The sequence below is a fragment of the Panulirus ornatus genome, chromosome 6 (genome assembly GCF_036320965.1).
Source record: "Panulirus ornatus isolate Po-2019 chromosome 6, ASM3632096v1, whole genome shotgun sequence".
NCBI classification, from domain to species: Eukaryota; Metazoa; Arthropoda; class Malacostraca; order Decapoda; family Palinuridae; genus Panulirus; species Panulirus ornatus.
In genome coordinates this window covers 44,064,618-44,088,101 of record NC_092229.1, presented here as the reverse complement: position 1 = coordinate 44,088,101, position 23,484 = coordinate 44,064,618, and the positions used below count along the sequence as shown (strand labels likewise).

Genomic DNA, 23,484 nt, shown 5'->3' with positions numbered 1-23,484 from the left:
ATTCAAAATGAAACATGAAAAGTAAGCTATCCTCTACAGGATCATCAGATGACAATGGCACCCATTGAAGGTTTAGTCCTGCTGAATTTCCTTCTTACTCTGCAGGAATTCTGATGATTTGGTGCATTAATAAAAATGGGTTAACAATCATTCTACTGAACTAGCAAAAAATCTGAGTCAATATCCAGGTTTGCAGATGCTAAAGATTATCTTCAATTCATGTGCTGAGTTTACTGAAAAAATTCTTACTAGCAGAACATCAGAATTCAAATATCTACATTGCAGCACACTAAAAGTCTTACCTCTACTAGGAGGTATCATGCCATCAAGTACTGACAGGGTTAAAGGACAGGGTTAAAGGGAGATAATGAGAGTCATATAGCAGGCCAATCTCAAAATGTAAATCTTTATTCCACTAAAATAAACAAACTCTGAATAGACAACTATTCCTTACCCAACTTGCGAAGACCTTGTCGCACACATGATGGAAAGTCACTCCTTTTCAGTTCACTTAAGTCAACAGACATATTCGAGGTTCATTCATTAATCTGCAAAATCAAATATCCAAAACATTTACTTTCATATAACATCAAAAAAATTTATGTAGTATACACATATATGCATTTATGGAATTTTTTAGTGATAATCTTCACACAAATATTCTAATCACAGTACTTTCATTACTTTGAAATATCTTTTTTTTTTTTTTCAAACTATTCGCCATTTCCCGCATTAGCAAGGTAGCGTTAAGAACAAAGGACTGGGCTTCTGAGGGAATATCCTCACCTGGCCCCCTTCTCTGTTCCTTCTTTTGGAAAATTAAAAAAAACGAGGGGAGGATTTCCAGCCCCCCGCTCCCTCCCCTTTTAGTCGCCTTCTACGACACGCAGGGAATACGTGGGAAGTATTCTTTCTCCCCAATCCCCAATGGATAATATCTATTTGAAATATCTATTACAAAAAAAAAGAGAGCCACAAAATTAGTCTATCATAATATATCTATCAACATCCATTTTGTTTAAAAAGTTAATCTGCAAACTGTTATGGCTACTAAGAAAGTTCTTAACCCTTTAAACAAGAAAAAATCAAGATAGATCACACTCATAACAATAAAGATATGCATGTAAATGCATGAAAAACGAGAGAAAAAACTCATCCTTTTGTTTTCCCATGGCAGGCTATTGAAGTTTATAGAAACTACATTCTGCAAAATTTCAAAAATGGCAGGAAAAAACTACAAAACACATAATTGTCTTACACGATTAAAGATATGCATACAGAAGTATGAAAAATCAAAATATAAATCCTTAATCCACTTTTGTTTTGCCGTGGTGGAGTGTTGGAGTTTACATTTGGAATGTAATTCAAAATATTGGCTCAGAAATATTGTCTCATAAGATGTAGATGACAGATGATCATAGCCATAATATGAAATGTGCTGCAGTGTGGGAGTTAAACTATTTCATAACAAAAGCAAAGCTCATATCTTACCTATAATTATTACAAGCGAATTGTTTGTATCATTCAGCTTATGCTTTATAAACGCAGTTTATCAGATTTTCAAGAAACAAAGCAAAATGTAAACAATCATCCCTACCACTGGTGATAGGAAAAAAGAATACCACTCATGTATTCCCTGTGTGTTACAGAAGGTGACTAAAAGGGGTGGAAGCAAGGGTCTGGAAGCCCTTCCCTCCCCTCCTTGAAGGATAGGGGTAGTGTGTCTGAATGGGTGTGAATATAACCACGATGAGAAGAGATAGATGGTAGCATGTTTAATTAGAGGAACCTGGATATTCTAGCCCTAAGTGAAACTAAGCTCAAATGGAAGGGGGAAGAATGGTTTAGGAATGTTCATGGGTATAGTCAGGGATAACACTTCTACTGCAGGAGGAGCTGCAGGAATGTGCGAGAGTGAAAGAAACCGAGCCCCACACTGATGTGGGTAAAAATGTAAGTAAATTACATAAATTGGGCAACTGTCAGTGTTTATGCATGTGGGAATGAGAGGAATGGGGAAGAGAGGTGAGTATTATTGGAGGAACTGAATTTATTGGAAATTTTGATGGAAGAGATGAAGTATTTGTGATGGTATGATTTGAATGCAAAGTGAATGATTGGTAGATGAGTGTATAATTGGGGAGCATGGGATAACGCATGAATGAAAATGGTAAACAGCTTGAGGAGTTGTGTGATGATCTGGAAAACAGTAGCTGGCTTACAATGACAGACATAAATAAATCTATATAAGCGAGTCTGATGATAAGCAGACATTACTGGTTTATAACTAACTGAGAGGTGTACAAAAGAGAGACTCTTGGATGTTAAAGCATCAAGAGGAAAAGCAGGTGGGGTGTTTAAGCACCATTTGGTGAGGGGAAGAAAGTTTGCATGGGCTTCAGGAAAAGAGGAAATAATATGGGTGACAGGGTGGTGAAAATAAGTGAGCTTGGTAAAGAGGCTTGTGTGAAGAGATATCAGGAGAGATTGAGCGAAGAATGGCAAAAGGAAGTAAATGAAACTATAGGATTGGGCAAGGAATGGGATACATTTAGCACAGCAATGCCTACCTGTGCAAGAGAAGCAAGTGGCATGTGCTGGTCATGTAAGAAAGGGTAGTTAGAGGTGGGATGAGGAAGTCAAGTTGCTAGTGGAAAAGAAAAGAAAGGTACTTGGGTGCTACATGCAGGAAAGGAGTGCGAGTAATTGGGAGATACACAAGATAAAGTAGCAGAAGGTCAAGAGGATACTGCAGGGGCTAAAAAGAAAAGAAAAAAAAAATTAATAGTTGGGGTGAGCAAGTACAGATGAGTTGTTATGTAGAACAACATGATATAGCAGCACACTTGATGTGTACCTAAATAATTTCCATCTTGTTATCATAACATAAGCTATACTTATTCAAAGTGAGTCCAGCTGGTAGCACGACACATCTGAGCAACACTGCACACACCACATAACTAATGCTATGATCCCCATACACCACTTCCAACCCACATCAGTTCTCTTCCAGCATTCCCTGTGTAAAGACGTTTTTTGCTACTCGTATCATTCTTATGATTCCAATCACTCTGCTGTTCCAAAAATTCTTCATACACTTAGTGAATGACAAGGTAAATTGTATCTACTTATAAATCTTATCAATACAGTTCTCTTTAGTAAATTCTAGACTAATTTGTGAAGGAAAATAATGGAAAAATGGATGGTATATGCAAAGGGAGGCGAGAGATTGACTATCCTTCAGTAGAAAACTGACATTTTACTCAACGAATGTATGGTAATTTGCATTTTTTATACACTTTTTCTAGAAAATTCTCTGTAGAAGGTTCTTACTTAATGCATGCACTAATCATTATCTGTATATTTGGGAAAAATGTAATGAAAAACCTTACCTAGCATTTTTAAGGTCTTAATCATTCTAATATTCAAACAATTTATCTTACATTCAGAGTATGATACCATGAATTGTCTTTTTTATATATATTTCGACACAGTTCTTCTTAGTAGGTCCTTATCTGAATCATGCACTAGAAATAAATCATATATAGAGAAAAATTTAAAAAATGGGGGTGCATTTGCATAGAGGCAAAGGTTTGACTGTCTTTTGGATCAGAACATTAATGCTATATTTGGCATATCATTTTTTTTTCTTTTTTTTTTATACTTTGTCGCTGTCTCCTGCGTTTGCGAGGTAGCGCAAGGAAACAGACGAAAGAAATGGCCCAACCCCCCCCAAACACATGTATATACGTACGTCCACACACGCAAATATACATACCTACACAGCTTTCCATGGTTTACCCCAGACGCTTCACATGCCTTGATTCAATCCACTGACAGCACGTCAGCCCCGGTACACCACATCGCTCCAATTCACCCCACTCCTTGCCCTCCTTTCACCCTCCTGCATGTTCAGGCCCCGATCACACAAAATCTTTTTCACTCCATCTTTCCACCTCCAATTTGGTCTCCCTCTTCTCCTTGTTCCCTCCACCTCCGACACATATATCCTCTTGGTCAATCTTTCCTCACTCATCCTCTCCATGTGCCCAAACCACTTCAAAACACCCTCTTCTGCTCTCTCAACCACGCTCTTTTTATTTCCACACATCTCTCTTACCCTTACGTTACTCACTCGATCAAACCACCTCACACCACACATTGTCCTCAAACATCTCATTTCCAGCACATCCATCCTCCTGCGCACAACTCTATCCATAGCCCACGCCTCGCAACCATACAACATAGTTGGAACCACTATTCCTTCAAACATACCAATTTTTGCTTTCCGAGATAATGTTCTCGACTTCCACACATTCTTCAAGGCCCCCAGAATTTTCGCCCCCTCCCCCACCCTATGATCCACTTCCGCTTCCATGGTTCCATCCGCTGCCAGATCCACTCCCAGATATCTAAAACACTTCACTTCCTCCAGTTTTTCTCCATTCAAACTCACCTCCCAATTGACTTGACCCTCAACCCTACTGTACCTAATAACCTTGCTCTTATTCACATTTACTCTTAACTTTCTTCTTCCACACACTTTACCAAACTCAGTCACCAGCTTCTGCAGTTTCACACATGAATCAGCCACCAGCGCTGTGTCATCAGCGAACAACAACTGACTCACTTCCCAAGCTCTCTCATCCCCAACAGACTTCATACTTGCCCCTCTTTCCAAAACTCTTGCATTTACCTCCCTAACAACCCCATCCATAAACAAATTAAACAACCATGGAGACATCACACACCCCTGCCGCAAACCTACATTCACTGAGAACCAATCACTTTCCTCTCTTCCTACACGTACACATGCCTTACATCCTCGATAAAAACTTTTCACTGCTTCTAACAACTTTCCTCCCACACCATATATTCTTAATACCTTCCACAGAGCATCTCTATCAACTCTATCATATGCCTTCTCCAGATCCATAAAAGCTACATACAAATCCATTTGCTTTTCTAAGTATTTCTCACATACATTCTTCAAAGCAAACACCTGATCCACACATCCTCTACCACTTCTGAAACCACACTGCTCTTCCCCAATCTGATGCTCTGTACATGCCTTCACCCTCTCAATCAATACCCTCCCATATAATTTACCAGGAATACTCAACAAACTTATACCTCTGTAATTTGAGCACTCACTCTTATCCCCTTTGCCTTTGTACAATGGCACTATGCACGCATTCCGCCAATCCTCAGGCACCTCACCATGAGTCATACATACATTAAATAACCTTACCAACCAGTCAACAATACAGTCACCCCCTTTTTTGATAAATTCCACTGCAATACCATCCAAACCTGCTGCCTTGCCGGCTTTCAGGTTTGGATGGTATTGCAGTGGCATATCATATGGTGAATAATATCTTCCATAAATATTTTATAATCAATTCTCTACTTTTAGGTTCTTACCTAAGCATTTTTGGTTGGTAAAATTCTAGTTGGCAAACGTATGTTGCCTAGGATTATGATCTGTGTTCTTTGCTAATGGAATCAATGTTGTTACTGTAAAGCCTGAATCAACGGTGTGGGATTTCTAGGATTACGACCCGTGTTCTTCACTTATGGAATCGATTTTGTTACTGTTAAGACTAATTCAACGGTGTGGGATTTTCCTTTTTCAATCTTAAAACTGATCTCTCAATATCAAATGACTCATTAGTGAAAGGATTATGAATGAAAGGGGCGAATGGGAGTGTCAGATAACATAATGTAAAATACCAATAAATTTGAAAGTCTGGAAAAGAGATGCCACTTTCATAGGTCTTATGAAATCTTTGATACTACTGTAAGGAATGATATGAGTGCGGGATCTTGCTTTACTAACTTTTACAATTATCTATCTAACCATCCATCTGATGCCCATTCCCTTCAGGAACTCCCTTAAGCTGGTAGTCATGGCTAAAGAGTCACCATACTTGGTGAACTCCAGTGCCATTTCTGACCCTTTAGTGTCTCATCCTTAACAGGCCACTGGAAAAAGGCAACTCTAGTACAGTGTTTTCAGGGGCTCCAACCTAATGTTCCTACCAACTACTACCTAATGTGTCTGTTTCAACCTAATACTCAGAATCAGGTATAAATTTAGACTAAGAAATACACAACAAACTCTTGATCCCAGAGCGCAGGCAAGCAAATTTTGAAAACATTAGAAAAGAAATTCGCAGTACCAACTGGAGAAACTTTCTGACATTTACATAGTAGAGGAAATGTGGAATAATTCTAAAAATACACTATTCAAGATTGAAAGTAAACATATTCCACAAATTACAAAGAGAACTTGCAATATTTCAAAACCGACATGGATGAATAAGAGAATAGAAGGACTAATTCACCAAAAGAAGAAAACATATAAGAAATTCAAATCAATGGGAACCGATGAAAATTGCCATGAATTAATCAAAATCCAAAGAGAGTACATGAAGGTCAAAATAGACAGAGTAAACACAACAAAGAAAAAAGAATATCCTTCAAAGAATAATCCTAAGGAATTCTTCAAATATATAAGACGAAGGAAGACATTAAAAGAAGGAATTGGACCATTATGAAATAAACAAAACAAATCAACTACTGATGACAAGGAAATGGCTACCATACTAAATCATTCTTCTAGCTCTGAATTCATAAATGAAGAAATATCTCAGCTACTGCAACCAATTAAAATGTTTCAAGAATCTGACAAAGACAAGTTGAAGGTTAGAGAAGTAAAAAGTTCTGAAGTACTTAAATACCTGGACCAATCAAATTCTAACAAATCCAACAGCCCAGATAACTTAGCTACAAGATTTTTAATGGAGGTCAAGAGACAGCTGATATATCCCATAGCAAAAATATTCAACAAATCTATTGGATGGTCAGGTGCCAACTGACTGGAAACTAACACATGTTACTCCTATATATAAAAAAGGAGACAAAAAGTGTGTCTTGAACAACCACCCAATCAGCCTTACATCAGTGTAAGATAAAACAATGTAAAAAATAATACGAGATACAACTCACGTTTCTAGAACATAACATCACATCAGACAACCAACATGGTTTCTGCTACAAAAGATTCTGTCTCATGAATTTGCTGGAATTTTTTAGTTATTCATCAAAATTTGAATGAAAAATTACCATTTTATGTAGTATATTTAGACCTCCAAAAGGCTTTCGATAAAGTACCTCACAAGAGACTTTTACAAAAACTCAAAGCACACAGAATCTGTGAAGAACTCTGTACATGGATTAGAGACTGGCTTAATGGAGGAAAGCAGCATTTAGTATTAAAAAGCAAGCCTCAAATTGGCTAGACACAAGTGGTGTGCCACAGGGGTCGGTCCTAGGCCCAATTCCTTTCATAACATACAATAATGACCTAGAACTCAGTTTCATATCCAAGATCTCCAAATCTACTGACGATACTAAACTAGGAGGTAGAGCTGTAAACAGGCAGGACTGTGAAATGATTCAAAGTGATCTTAACTTACTAGAAGACTAGAAGTGTCGTCAGACAGATGGCAAACGAAGTTTAATGTAGAGAAGTGTAAAGTTATGTACTCTGGAGACAAGAATATACATTACAACTACAAATTACTTTGAAACTCTCTAACTAAAGTAAATAAAGAAAAATACCTTGGAGTTGTCATTAGCAATAGTTTGAAATACACTAAACAGTGTCAAACAGCAAGTAAAAGAGGTGACCAAATGTTAGGTTTCATAGACAGGAACATATAAGATACCAGAAACATTTCTCATGCTTTATAATTCTATAGCACGACCACAACTTGAATATGCAGTCCAGTTTTGGTCCCTAAACTATAAAAAGGACAAGGAAAAATTAGAGCAAGTACAAAGACGTGCGACAAAATTGATCCCATCCTTCAGAAACCTGGCATACGAAGAGAGGCTAAAAGTGTTCAAAATTCTAAACTTCGATAAAGTAAACAATGAGCATCTTTTCAAAATACAAGAAAATACAGTTACCAGGACAAATGAAATAAAACTCAAAGCTAAAAGACATAGTACGGACATGGGAAAAAGCTTCTTTTTCTGTAGGTTTGTTGAGCACTGGAATAAGTTACAGTCAGGCATAGTGAATGCTAAAACTATAAATACCTTCAAAAGTCATTTAGAAAAATATTCTATAAACTCAGGGATACTTTGAGAAAAATGCCAGAAATAAACGTATAAACAACAGCGATAACAGGGACAATACAAGGCTAATGTGCAGCAATGGGGAGTCAATGATAGCTTAAAAAAGTACGGGGCGGAATTACATTTTTTGTAGTTAAATCTTTTCTTTTCCAGACAACCCAGTCGTGGGACAATAAGGCCTCCTGTTGTCTGTCTTTCTCATTAAACTCATGTAATAGTGCTTCCAGCTAACATTCCTACCTACTGCTTCTATCTATTGCTCCTACAATTTTGCTAAGAGGCAGGGCTAATGCACAGCCCTCACAGCATGAAAAGCTTGGAGTTACAAAGAATGAGTAGTTTGAGTTAAGTGTTGTCAAGTACTATGAGCAACAAAGAGAGATTGTATGTTTATGGATAAAATGCCAGAAGTCCACTTGTGGATGAGGCAGAAGAAAAAGACAGCCACCTGGGTCAAAGGAGCGCAACTTGAAAACCATTGAAGAGCTGGTTCAACACGAAGTCATCACTAACCCTTCCAATACCTAGGCGGGTAGTACTGGTAACGCACCTCCCTAGTTCATGGCTGCTTAAAAACTACTTTCATTATGAACTTATAAGTGGTAAGGTCATACGGTATAGGGAAAATATAAGGCAAAAATGAATGCTATAAAACTATAAAATACAAAAATCAAACAACTTCCACTTTTAACATTGAAAAAATGCAGTTGTGAAGATCGCAGTATGATTAATCATTCTTATGAAAAACACACAGAACTTCATTTATCCACTTATGGTGGGCATTGTAAGCAGTGAGCTCAGATACCTTAAGAGATATACGAATCTGACCTTGTGTGAGAGGGATCTTACAAGCATTAATTCAAACCCTAAACTTATGTAGACATCTGGAATCACCAAACATACCTTCAAAACTCAGATTAATTTTGATTTAGACATTACGAGGCATGGTGGGATTCACTGGAATGGATAAATAATCTGACAGGTTTTCTTGTTTTATTACAGGATCATTTGCTTTATATATCAACTTACAAGCCAAATAAAGTTCTACAGAAACTAAATAGGTGCCAGGTGAATGTCTTGGGTCAGAATTGTGCAGGACAGTCACTTTTCTAATGTCCTTGCACGGACATTAGAAAATGATGTCGGGATGCCACATGTTCCTCCTGGTTATTTACTATATACTAGATTTCAGCCAAAAAAACGTGTTATGAATACATTACTTAAACCGTCCAATATTGATTTTGAGCATTTTTACCCACATTTTCCATCTACCTCAAAGCCCAGCACACACACACACAAAAATTAAAGGTGCTATACCTGAAACCCCACACCCTATATCATCTTTAAACACCATATGGAGTGATGTATTCCGAAACATTTCACCGATTCCTATCATCTAGAAATATATCGTCCATAAACTTGAAAATGTATCCTGCTTATTAAATTGCTTCAGATGATTGTGGGTTCTACTACCGATGAAATGTTATTATCACAACATGAACTCCACTTAACTGTACCATGAATTGACTAGTTCGATATGTAAGCAATGAGTTCAGATGTACACAGAAATATAGGAATCTAACCTTGAGTGGGTCAAATCTCATAAACATTAAGTTCATCCCTGTATTTTAAAGATATAATCTATGAAATCATCCAACATAATTAAAAAACTCAGATTTAAATTTTATAATACATAAGGAAATTCATTGGAATGCATCAATAAAAAAGGAAATTTGGCATTTCTAGACCCTACAGGCAATCCTTATTTTTTTTGCAATAGTACACCTCACTAGGCTTTTCTAATGACATAATATAAACCATAAAAAGCTCTATAGAATCCAAACAAGCACCAGGCATGACATGAAAAACGAACGTCAGAATGCTAAAGACATCCCTCCTATTTGTTCCCTAGAAATTAATGGAAGCATTACATTCCCAATTGTTGACATAATGTTTTTACCCCACAATTTCCCTATAATTCAAAGCTTAGCCACTTTATGAGAACTCAAAACTAATGGAGTACGTGGTACTACATCTAAAATCCAACACTCTTAATCAACATTGCACAGTTAAAGAATCCATTAGTATCACCATCAAAATCTATTGACTAAAATATGTGCGTCAAACTAATATTTCATCTTTTGGATTATAGTGATTCCTGGTGGATTTTGGAGATTTGGGATAGTACTGTAGAACAAATAATCATTAACATAAGTTAATAGGGCTGTAGAGTTTGGTTAGAATTTTACCAAATTCGCTAACACTGTGATGCAATGGAGAACTACCAATGTAACATCCTTACATTTATCCTTAACCATTTCCAATAGTACGAGTAAAATTACTTCCCTGTTGCAACTGGAATGAAAATAGTCAACAGACCAAACATACCTTCCTTCTTCCTTGTAACCTCTTGTTTTCCGCTTATATATACATATAAACGTATATAGAAATATATTGTGCAGCTGACGTTTCCTTGACAGTGTACAAGTCCTTCCTATGATGTATATTTTTCGTTCCAGTCTCTTATCTTTTATGCACTTTCCTTCCCGCCTGTTTCCGACCGAACACCAAATATTTCCTTATTAGTGAGTTACTCGGTATCTGCTGTGGTAGGAAGACTGATATTCTTGCTGTTAATGTTGGCTGCAGGAGGTAACTGCTTGCTGCTGCTGGTAGTGTCGAGCGGGTGAGCCGCCCGCCGGGTTTGTTTACGACAGTGTTGCCCTCCCTCCTCGCTGTAGTCGCTACATTTAGCGGAGAAAAGTCCTACGATTATAAATTATGAATTATAAATAAATTATAGTCCTTGATCAGAAGTACATGGACCATAGACACAATGAGGGTGTAGTAGGCCGTGGTATTAGCCATAAAAATTTGAAGGTGTTTAAGATTTATAGGTTGGTGGATATCGGTCGACGGCCTCCATATTACACCTTTGGCAGTTGATGGTCCTAAACCCAAAAAACGACCAAGCATCAACAATATTCTTTACTGGAATAAGGCTATTAGTGAAATGAGGTCGTGCATTACTTGATATATGTAGTTTTAGAATCATCTTCAACACCTGAGGAAGGTGTACAAGATTGTTGATTTATAACGCCGCTGACGGCCTTAATGACCCTTATCAACATAAGGCCTGAAGCCAGCCATCATGAGTACTGAAACATATTTATAGATAAGTATGGCTATACGACGGTTCCATATGAACTTGAATACATACTACAATATGAAAAACATTAGGTAATGAAGTTTCCATGATGTGGTGGGTAGCGTCCCCTACCGTGACGCATTCAGGGCCGCCTAGAGTTGAGCGCGTTGGATCGACTCCTGGTTGTGGCAGTCGGTGCACAGTCAACCCAGCTGCTCCTCCACTTCTCTCTCTCTCTCTCTCTCTCTCTCTCTCTCTCTATATATATATATATATATATATATATATATATATATATATATATATATATATATATATTTTTTTTTTATCTTGCTTTGTCGCTGTCTCCCGCGTTAGCGAGGTAGCGCAAGGAAACAGACGAAAGAATATATATAAAGAATATATAAAGAATATATATCCCTGGGGAGAAGGGAGAAAGAGTACTTCCCACGTATTCCCTGCGTGTCGTAGAGGGCGACTAAAAGGGAAGGGAGCGGGGGGCTGGAAATTCTCCCCTCTTGTTTTTCCCTTTTGATTTTCCAAAAGAATGAACAGAGAAGGGGGCCAGGTGAGGATATTCCCTCAAAGGTCCAGTCGTCTGTTCTTAACGCTACCTCGCTAACGCGGGAAATGGCGAATAGTATGAAAGAAAAGAAAGAATATATCGGTGAACGGGGCTAATGGGAGGTAATAACAAGTAGTGGTGAGGTAAGGAGATGGACTGAGTATTTTGAAAGTTTGTTTAATGTGTTTGATGATAGAGTGGCAGATATAGGGTGTTTTGGTCGAGGTGGTGTGAGAAGTGAGAGAGTCAGGGAGAATGGTTTGGTAAACAGAGAAGAGGTAGTGAAAGCTTTGCGGAAGATGAAAGCCGCCAAGGCTGTGGGTTTGGAAGGTATTGCAGTGGAATTTATCAAAAAAAAAGTGGGTTACTGTGTGTTGTTGACTGGTTGGTGAGGATATTCAATGTGTGTATGGTTCATGGTGAAGTGTCTGAGGATTGGCGGAATGCATGCATAATGCCATTGTACAAAGGCAAAGGGGATAAAGGTAAGTGTTCAAATTACAAAGGTATAAGTTTGTTGAGTATTCCTGGGAAATTGTATGAGAGGGTATTGATTGAGAGGGTGAAGGCGTGTACAGAGCATCAGATTGGGGAAGAGCAGTGTGGTTTCAGACGTGTTAGAGGATGTGTGAATCAGGTGTTTGCTTTAAAGAATGTATGAGAAATACTTAGAAAAACAAATGGATTTGTATGTAGCATTTATAGATCTGGAGAAGGCATATGATAGAGGTGATAGAGATGCTCTGTAGAAGGTATTAAGAGTACATGTAAATGGTGTGGGAGGTAAGTTGCTAGAAGCAGTGAAAAGTTTTTTATCGAGGATGTAAGGCATGTGTACGAGAAGGAAGAGAGGAAAGTGATTGGTTCCCAATGAATGTCGGTTTGCGGCAGGGGTGCGTGATATCACTAAGGTTGTTTAATTTGTTTATGGATGGGGTTGTTAGGGAGGTGAATGCAAGAGTTTTGGAGAGAGGGGCAAGTATGCAGTCTGTTGTGGATGAGAGAGCTTGGGAAGTGAGTCAGTTGTTGTTCGCTGATGATACATAGCTGGTGGCTAATTCGGGTGAGAAACTGCAGAAGTTGGTGACTCAGTTTGCTAGTGTGTGAGAGAAGAAAGCTGAGAGTAAATGTGAATAAGAGCAAGGGTATTAGGTACAGTAGGTTGAGGGACAAGTTAATTGGGAGGTAAGTTTGAATGGAGAAAAACTGAAGGAAGTAAAGTGTTCTAGATATCTGGGAGTGAATTTAGCAGCGGATGGAACCATGGAAGCGGAAATGTCACAGGGTGGAGGAGGGGGCGAAGGTTCTGGCAGCGTTGAAAAGTGTGGAACGCCAGAACGTTATCTCGGAGCAAAAATGAGTATGTTTGGAAGAATTGTGGTTCCATCTAAGTTATACGGTTGCGAGGCATGGGCTATAGAGTTGTGCGGGGGAGGGTGTTCGTGTTGGAAATGAGATGTTTGAGGACAATATGTGTTGTGAGGTGGTTTGATCGAGTAAGTAATGAAAGGGTAAGAGAGATGTGTGGTGGTAAAAAGTGTGGTTGAGAGAGCAGAAGAGGGTGTTTTGAAATGGTTTGGTCACATGGAGAGAATGAGTGAGGAAAGACTGACAAAGCGGATATATGTGTCAGAGGTGGAGGGAACGAGGAGAAGCGGAAGATCAAATTGGAGGTGGAAAGATGGAGTGAAAAAGATTTTTAGCGATCGGGGGGAGGGGCGGGTGCCATTTTATGTGTGGTGCGGGGGCGACGAAAATGGATGAAGGAAGCATGTATGAATATGTATATGTGTATATATGTATATGTCTGTGTATGTCTATGTATGTATATGTTGAAATGTGTATCTTCTTGCTGGCAATACATATGATTTTCCTCGCCACTTCCCATCATTATTGGTAATACAGATTATTTCACCCTCCCCTTTTTATCACTGCTCTTTTTCCATCCTTTTGTTCTGGCTGGTAAGACACAAACCCTATCACAACCACTCTCTGCCAGTGTTTGAAAACTTGACAGTGCACCCCAAAGTAAAGAACAAGGCAAATTTGTTTTGACTTATCGATCCCTTTTCTGCCTTTGACTAAGTGTTAATGATTTGCATTCTCATATTTAAAGATCTCTCTTAAAAAACTCCATTCTCTGTTTAGTGGGGTGGTTCAGGTATATACCTCCGCTCAAATGAATCGTATAAATGCTCATCCCTTGTCAAGTGTGTTAGTGTACAGCATAGATCTCTATACTTATGAACATGCTTCTTACTGCTGTTTCACTTTGATGCATAATTTGAGACCAGCATCTCTGATCATACCACATAAATTTCCTTTCTCCCCTATCCCTGGGGATAGGGGAGAAAGAATACTTCCCACGTATTCCCTGCGTGTCGTAGAAGGCGACTATAAGGGGAGGGAGCGGGGGGCTGGAAATCCTCCCCTCTCGTTTTTTTTTAATTTTCCAAAAGAAGGAACAGAGAATTGGGCCAGGTGAGGGTATTCCCTCAAAGGCCCAGTCCTCTGTTCTTAACGCTACCTCGCTAATGCGGGAAATGGCGAATAGTTTGAAAGAAAAGAAAAAGAAATATATATATATATATATATATATATATATATATATATATATATATATATATATATATATATATATATATATATCTTTTTTTTTGCTTTGTCGCTGTCTCCCGCGTTTGCAAGGTAGCGCAAGGAAACAGACGAAAGAAATGGCCCAACCCACCTCCATACACATGTATATACATACACGTCCACACACGCAAATATATATACCTACACAGCTTTCCAGGGTTTACCCCAGACGCTTCACATGCCTTGATTCAATCCACTGACAGCACGTCAACCCCGGTATACCACATCGATCCAATTCACTCTATTCCTTGCCCTCCTTTCACCCTCCTGCATGTTCAGGCCCCGATCACACAAAATCTTTTTCACTCCATCTTTCCACCTCCAATTTGGTCTCCCACTTCTCCTCCTTCCCTCCACCTCCGACACATATATCCTCTTGGTCAATCTTTCCTCACTCATTCTCTCCATGTGCCCAAACCATTTCAAAACACCCTCTTCTGCTCTCTCAACCACGCTCTTTTTATTTCCACACATCTCTCTTACCCTTACGTTACTTACTCGATCAAACCACCTCACACCACACATTGTCCTCAAACATCTCATTTCCAGCACATCCATCCTCCTGCGCACAACTCTATCCATAGCCCACGCCTCGCAACCATACAACATTGTTGGAAGCACTATTCCTTCAAACATACCCATTTTTGCTTTCCGAGATAATGTTCTCGACTTCCACACATTCTTCAAGGCTCCCAGAATTTTCGCCCCCTCCCCAACCCTATGATCCACTTCCGCTTCCATGGTTCCATCCGCTGCCAGATCCACTCCCAGATATCTAAAATATATATATATATATATATATATATATATATATATATATATATATATATATATATATATATATATATGCGCGTGTGGGCGTGTATGTATATACATGTGTATGTGGGTGGGTTTTCTGCTAAGAACAAGCACAAGGTGGTCTGGCCTGGCCTGGCCTGGGCTCTGCAATACGACCAGTGCCGTACGACAATGACAGCCTTCTCATTCCAATACCACCAGAAAATGGCATCGAAGTGGCGACGATGAAGAGTATGGTGAGGAAGGTGCTGCTGTATTGGAAGAAACGGTAACAGATGCAGAGGTTGTACTTGACGACGAAGAACCAAAGAAATTTTCTCCAGGAGAGTTAAATGATTTGGTCCGAGAGTTGGCCCTGCCGAAAGATAACGCTGAACTTTTAGCATCTCGGCTAAATGGAAAACGCCTGCTCAAGAAGGACGCGCTCATAACTTATTTCAGGAAAAGGAGTCAGACTCTTACTTCTCATTTTTCCGTGGATGAGTCGCTCTGTTTGTGCAACAACACTGAAGCATTATTCTGCTGCTGATCCCTCTCAATGGCGCTTGTTCAACGATTCATCTAAAGTCTGGAAGCTGCTCCACAGTGGGAATAATTAACCCTCCGTTCCTGTAGGGCATTCAGTGAACATGGAAGTGTTATGAGAACACACAGGTACTTCTAGATGCCATAAAATACAAAGATTACAACTGTAAAATATGTGGGGACGTGTACATGATCAGCCCGCTGATGGAAATGCTGACAGGATTCACAATATATTGCTGTTTTCTACACTACTGGGATAGTCAAGCAACTTCCAGGACTGGCCTCAACGAAGATCATATGAGCCAGGAATTTCGAGTATCCAGGATAAGCCTCTGGTTGATCCACAAAATGTTCTTCCTCCACTCCACATAAAGCTTGGTCTCTTGAAGCAATTTGTGAAAACACGAGCCGAGAGAAACTCGAAAGAATGCAAATATGTGGTGGAAAATTTGCCGAACATCACTCAGACGAAGTTGAAGGAAGGGATCTTCGTCGGTCAACAGATAAAGGAACTGAAAGACCATAATTTCAGCACATGTCTTGATGACTTGGACCTGGAGGCCTGGAACTCTTTCGGGTTAGCTATGTGAAAATTTCTTGGGAAACATAAGATCTCCCGATTTTGAAGGCGACGTGAAGACTCCTAAATTCCTAACCTGCTATGGAATGAAGGATGTCGCTCAAGGTGCATTTCCTCTATTCATATGTAGACGTTTTGGTGGAAAACCTTGGATCAGTGCCTGATGAACAAGGGGAATGGTCCCATCAGGACAGGACGATGCAGCATTGATATCAGGGTTTCTGGAATGAAGGAATGTTTGCAGATTACTGCTGCATCTTATACAGAGACGAACCTGAATTAGAATACTACAGGAGGTTCAAAGCTCAGCGCTTTTAGCTTGTGAAGAGCGCAACAGCAGGTTAAAAGCTCAACGTTTTCAGCTTGTCCTCCTGGATAGTATCTTTTTTTTTGTATACCTTCTACCTAGGAATACAGAATTTCTGCAATAAAATGTTTTAACTGGTACAGATCTCATGATTTTACCTTCGCGGTGCATCATGTAGCTGCAGTTGAACAGAAAAACAACGTATTCGTAGAATGAAAATGAGACGTGTTGTACTGATACTGAAAATTCGTAATCTGCAGTGGAAATATGTCTAGCAAAGTTACACTGAATTCTTGAGAAAAAGTTCACTTTTGTTGACCCATGTAATGGATTGATCGACTTTTCGCACCAGAACTTTTTTTGGAACTATCGACAACCATAAAGGTAATGGCTCGGTTGTGTGAATCTCAGACTGCATTTTAGATTGTCATATTTCACATATACACGTTTCATACATCTCAGTCGGATGTGATAACGGTAATTTTATGGGTATGGTAAAGTGAGATAGACAAGAAGCTTTCGCTACAATAAATCATACCTTAACTAAATCTAAATGCACTGTTATGAATGAAAATTCTGTACTTTGAATATATATATATATATATATATATATATATATATATATATATATATATATATATATATATATATATATATATATATATATATATATATATATATATATATATATATATATATATATTATATAATTTCATGTGTGGCGGGGTGGTATATGTCTGGGGTGTGGAAGTGTATGTATATACATACATGTGTATGTGTGTGGGTTCGGCCATTCTTTCGTCTGTTTCCTTGCGCTACCTCGCTAACGCGGGAGACAGCGACAAAGTATAAGATAATAAACAAATAAATAAATATATGTATATATATATATATATATATATATATATATATATATATATATATATATATATATATATATATATATGCAAGGAATAGAGCGAATTGGAAGGATGTGGTATACCGTAGTCGACGCGCTGTCAATGCATTGAACCAGGGCATGTGAAGCGTCTGGGGGTAAACCATGGAAAGTTTTGTGTGGAAAGGGAGCTATGGTTTCGGTGCATTATACATGACAGCTAAAGACGGGGTGTATAAGATGTGAATCTAAATACGTATATTTTCGGTAAAATATTAATATATTTTTCACTGAGGATAGCACATGAAGTGTACTTAAATCCGCAGTGTAGTAGACAGCGTCCTGAACCATGATTGTCGGGGCCGCCCGGTGTTAAGTCCACATAGGTTCACAATCCTGGTCGTGGTAGTCGGTCCACTATTCACCCAGATGTTCATCCTAACCTGGGGTTGGTCGACAAATTGGGTATTTTTTTTTTTTTTTACAAATTCGCCATCTCCGGCGTCAGCGAGGTAGCCTAAAGAACAAATAACTGAGCCCATGGGGGCAAAATCTCACTTAGCCCCTTCTTTGCTACTTCTTTTGGAAAAGTTGAATGGAGAAAAACTGGAGGAAGTGAAGTATTCTAAATATCTGGGAGTGGATATGGCAGCGGATGGAACCATGAAAGTGGAAGTGAATCATAGGGTGGGGGAGGGGGCGAAATTTCTGGGAGCGTTGAAAAATGTGGAAGTCGAGAACGTTATCTTGGAAAGCAAAAATGAGTATGTTTGAAGGAATAGTGGTTCCAACAATGTTGTATGGTTGCGAGGCGTGGGCTATGGATAGAGTTGTGCGCAGGAGGATGGATGTGCTGGAAATGAGATGTTTGAGGACAATATGTGGTGTGAGGTGGTTTGATCGAGTCAGTAATAACAGGGTAAGAGAGATGTGTGGTAATAAAAAGTGTGGTTGAGAGAGCAGAGGAGGGTGTTTTGAAATGGTTTGGTCACGTGGAGAGAATGAGTGAGGAAAGATTGACCAAGAGGATATATGTGTCAGAGGTGGAGGGAACGAGGAGAAATGGGAGACCAAATTGGAGGTGGAAAGATGGAGTGAAAAAGATTTCGAGTGATCAGGGCCTGAACATGCAGGAGGGTGAAAGGTGTGCAAGGAATAGAGTGAATTGGAACGATGTGGTATACCGGGGTCGACGTGCTGTCAATGGATTGAACCAGGGCATGTGAAGCATCTGGGGTAAACCATGGAAATTTTTGTGGGGTGTGGATGTGGAAAGGGAGCTGTGGTTTCGGTGCATTATACATGACAGCTAGAGACTGAGTGTGAACGAATGTGGCCTTTGTTATCTTTTCCTATCGCTACCTCTCGCACATGCGGGGGTAGTAGTTGTCATTTCATGTGTGGCAGGGTGGCATCGGGAATGAATAAGGGCAGACAGAATGAATTATGTACATGTGTATATATGTATATGTCTGTGTGTGTATATATGTGTACATATGTGTGTATATATATGTGTGCATATGTGTGTGTATATATATATATATATTTTTTTTTTAACTATTCGCCATTTCCCGCGTTAGCGAGGTAGCGTTAAGAACAGAGGACTGGGCCTTTTTTGGAATATCCTCACCTGACCCCCTCTGTTCCTTCTTTTGGAAAATTAAAAAAAGACGAGATGGGAGGATTTCCAGCCCCCCGCTCCCTCCCCTTTTAGTCGCCTTCTACGACACGCAGGGAATACGTGGGAAGTATTCTTAATCCCCTACCCCCAGGGATAATATATATATATATATATATATATTATCCCTGGGGATAGGGGATTAAGAATACTTCCCACGTATTCCCTGCGTGTCGTAGAAGGCGACTAAAAGGGGAGGGAGCGGGGGGCTGGAAATCCTCCCCTCTCGTTTTTTTTTTTTTTTTTTTTTTCAATTTTCCAAAAGAAGGAACAGAGAATTGGGCCAGGTAAGGGTATTCCCTCAAAGGCCCAGTCCTCTGTTCTTAACGCTACCTCGCTAATGCGGGAAATGGCGAATAGTTTGAAAGAAAGAAAAGAATATATATATATATATATATATATATATATATATATATATATATATATTTTTTTTTCTTTCCTCACTCATTCTCTCCATGTGCCCGAACCATTTCAAAACACCCTCTTCTGCTCTCTCAACCACGCTCTTTTTATTTCCACACATCTCTCTTACCCTTATGTTACTTACTCGATCAAACCACCTCACACCACATATTGTCCTCAAACATCTCATTTCCAGCACATCCATCCTCCTGCGCACAACTCTATCCATAGCCCACGCCTCGCAACCATACAACATTGTTGGAACCACTATTCCTTCAAACATACCCATTTTTGCTTTCCGAGATAATGTTCTCGACTTCCACACATTCTTCAAGGCTCCCAGAATTTTCACCCCCTCCCCCACCCTATGATCCACTTCCGCTTCCATGGTTCCATCCGCTGCCAGATCCACTCCCAGATATCTAAAACACTTCACTTCCTCCAGTTTTTCTCCATTCAAACTCACCTCCCAATTGACTTGACCCTCAACCCTACTGTACCTAATAACCTTGCTCTTATTCACATTTACTCTTAACTTTCTTCTTTCACACACTTTACCAAACTCAGTCACCAGCTTCTGCAGTTTCTCACATGAATCAGCTACCAGCGCTGTATCATCAGCGAACAACAACTGACTCACTTCCCAAGCTCTCTCATCCACAACAGACTTCATACTTGCCCCTCTTTCCAAAACTCTTGCATTCACCTCCCTAACAACCCCATCCATAAACAAATTAAACAACCATGGAGACATCACACACCCCTGCCGCAAACCTACATTCACTGAGAACCAATCACTTTCCTCTCTTCCTACACGTACACATGCCTTACATCCTCGATAAAAACTTTTCACTGCTTCTAACAACTTGCCTCCCACACCATAGATTCTTAATACCTTCCACAGAGCATCTCTATCAACTCTATCATATGCCTTCTCCAGATCCATAAATGCTACATACAAATCCATTTGCTTTTCTAAGTATTTCTCACATACATTCTTCAAAGCAAACACCTGATCCACACATCCTCTACCACTTCTGAAACCACACTGCTCTTCCCCAATCTGATGCTCTGTACATGCCTTCACCCTCTCAATCAATATCCTCCCATATAATTTACCAGGAATACTCAACAAACTTATACCTCTGTAATTTGAGCACTCACTCTTATCCCCTTTGCCTTTGTACAATGGCACTATGAACGCATTCTGCCAATCCTCAGGCACCTCACCATGAGTCATACATACATTAAATAACCTTACCAACCAGTCAACAATACAGTCACCCCCTTTTTTAATAAATTCCACTGCAATACCATCCAAACCTGCTGCCTTGCCGGCTTTCATCTTCCGCAAAGCTTTTACTACCTCTTCTCTGTTTACCAAATCATTTTCCCTAACCCTCTCACTTTGCACACCACCTCGACCAAAACACCCTATATCTGCCACTCTATCATCAAACACATTCAACAAACCTTCACAATACTCACTCCATCTCCTTCTCACATCACCACTACTTGTTATCACCTCCCCATTTGCGCCCTTCACTGAAGTTCCCATTTGCTCCCTTGTCTTACGCACTTTATTTACCTCCTTCCAGAACATCTTTTTATTCTCCCTAAAATTTAATGATACTCTCTCACCCCAACTCTCATTTGCCCTTTTTTCACCTCTTGCACCTTTCTCTTGACCTCCTGTCTCATTCTTTTATACATCTCCCACTCAATTTCATTTTTTCCCTGCAAAAATCGTCCAAATGCCTCTCTCTTCTCTTTCACTAATACTCTTACTTCTTCATCCCACCACTCACTACCCTTTCTAATCAACCCACCTCCCACTCTTCTCATGCCACACGCATCTTTTGCGCAATCCATCACTGATTCCCTAAATACATCCCATTCCTCCCCCCCTCCCCTTACTTCCATTGTTCTCACCTTTTTCCATTCTGTACTCAGTCTCTCCTGGTACTTCCTCACACAAGTCTCCTTCCCAAGCTCACTTACTCTCACCACCCTCTTCACCCCAACATTCACTCTTCTTTTCTGAAAACCCATACAAATCTTCACCTTAGCCTCCACAAGATAATGATCAGACATCCCTCCAGTTGCACCTCTCAGCACATTAACATCCAAAAGTCTCTCTTTCGCGCGCCTGTCAATTAACACGTAATCCAATAACGCTCTCTGGCCATCTCTCCTACTTACATAAGTATACTTATGTATATCTCGCTTTTTAAACCAGGTATTCCCAATCATCAGTCCTTTTTCAGCACATAAATCTACAAGCTCTTCACCATTTCCATTTACAACACTGAACACCCCATGTATACCAATTATTCCCTCAACTGCCACATTACTCACCTTTGCATTCAAATCACCCATCACTATAACCCGGTCTCGTGCATCAAAACCACTAACACACTCATTCAGCTGCTCCCAAAACACTTGCCTCTCATGATCTTTCTTCTCATGCCCAGGTGCATATGCACCAATAATCACCCATCCCTCTCAATCAACTTTCAGTTTTACCCATATTAATCGAGAATTTACTTTCTTACATTCTATCACATACTCCCACAACTCCTGTTTCAGGAGTATTGCTACTCCTTCCCTTGCTCTTGTCTTCTCACTAACCCCTGACTTTACTCCCAAGACATTCCCAAACCACTCTTCCCCTTTACCCTTGAGCTTCGTTTCACTCAGAGCCAAAACATCCAGGTTCCTTTCCTCAAACATACTACCTATCTCTCCTTTTTTCACATCTTGGTTACATCCACACACATTTAGGCACCCCAATCTGAGCCTTCGAGGAGGATGAGCACTCCCCGCGTGACTCCTTCTTCTGTTTCCCATTTTAGAAAGTTAAAAAATACAAGGGGGGAGGATTTCTCGCCCCCCGCTCCCATCCCCTCTAGTTGCCTTCTACGACACACGAGGAATGTGTGGGAAGTATTCTTTCACCCCTATCCCCAAGAATAATATATATATATATATATATATATATATATATACATATATACATACATACACATACATATGCACATATACACACACACACACACATATACATATATATACATATGAAAAATGTAAGAAACAATTTAGAAAACTGAAACTTCTAGCTTGAAATGAAATGAAAAAATGAATGTCACATAATGGTTCAACCTCTGGCTATGGAAAAGGGAAAATGTATAATTTATTTACACAAACGTCAATAGCAGTTCTCATCAATTTAACCACAGTATCAATAAGCTTCAATGTCTAAGCTACATTTTTTCCAATTTCACTATCTTCTTGTCAAAGCACCATGTATGAAAACTATCACTCCAGTAACACAACTATAAACATTTACTTCCCCTTTAAAAAAGTTCTGGGGAAGTCTATCTCGATACACTGTGAAAAAAATATTGACCCTTAATAGTTCTAGGAATCTGTTGTACTTGTAGGTGTGACATACAGGATGAAAAAGTTTTTTTAATTAGGTTTAAATCAGCTCTAGGAAAATCCCAGTACTCACATGGTATGTGCAGTTGCAAAACCCCCACACAAATCAGAATCATTACAGATGACATTACCTCTATCATTCAGGCTTGCAGTTCCTGTGACTGATGCTGCTGATAATGATGCTAAAGTGCCATGTCATTGTTTCCCTAAAAATTTCCCCCAATCAAAACCACGTTCTAAAACGTAGCCTACAAATTGAGCTACCTGCCCCTACTGATTTCCCAGTAAAATTCATGGCACTGAAAGATGTAGGAAAAGGGTGAAAAATAGTTTTTGTTATGTCCAGCCCTGTGTTTGAATGGAATTTGTCTGGAAAGC

At 39.4% G+C, this 23,484-nt stretch overlaps 1 protein-coding gene across 1 annotated transcript in view; it reads right to left on the bottom strand.

The window, feature by feature from the left end:
* The window catches only part of LOC139749177 (integrator complex subunit 15), a 71,009-nt gene extending 60,134 nt beyond the window's left edge, over positions 1 to 10,875 (bottom strand). Inside the window, exons 1-2 of the mRNA XM_071662839.1 lie at positions 10,537 to 10,875; positions 455 to 548 (exon numbers count right to left, since the gene is read on the bottom strand). Coding sequence (XP_071518940.1) covers positions 455 to 527 — 73 coding nt within the window. The 5' untranslated portion in view covers positions 528 to 548; positions 10,537 to 10,875. The remainder of the gene's footprint in view (positions 1 to 454; positions 549 to 10,536) is intronic.
* Between the last annotated feature and the right edge of the window lie 12,609 nt (positions 10,876 to 23,484).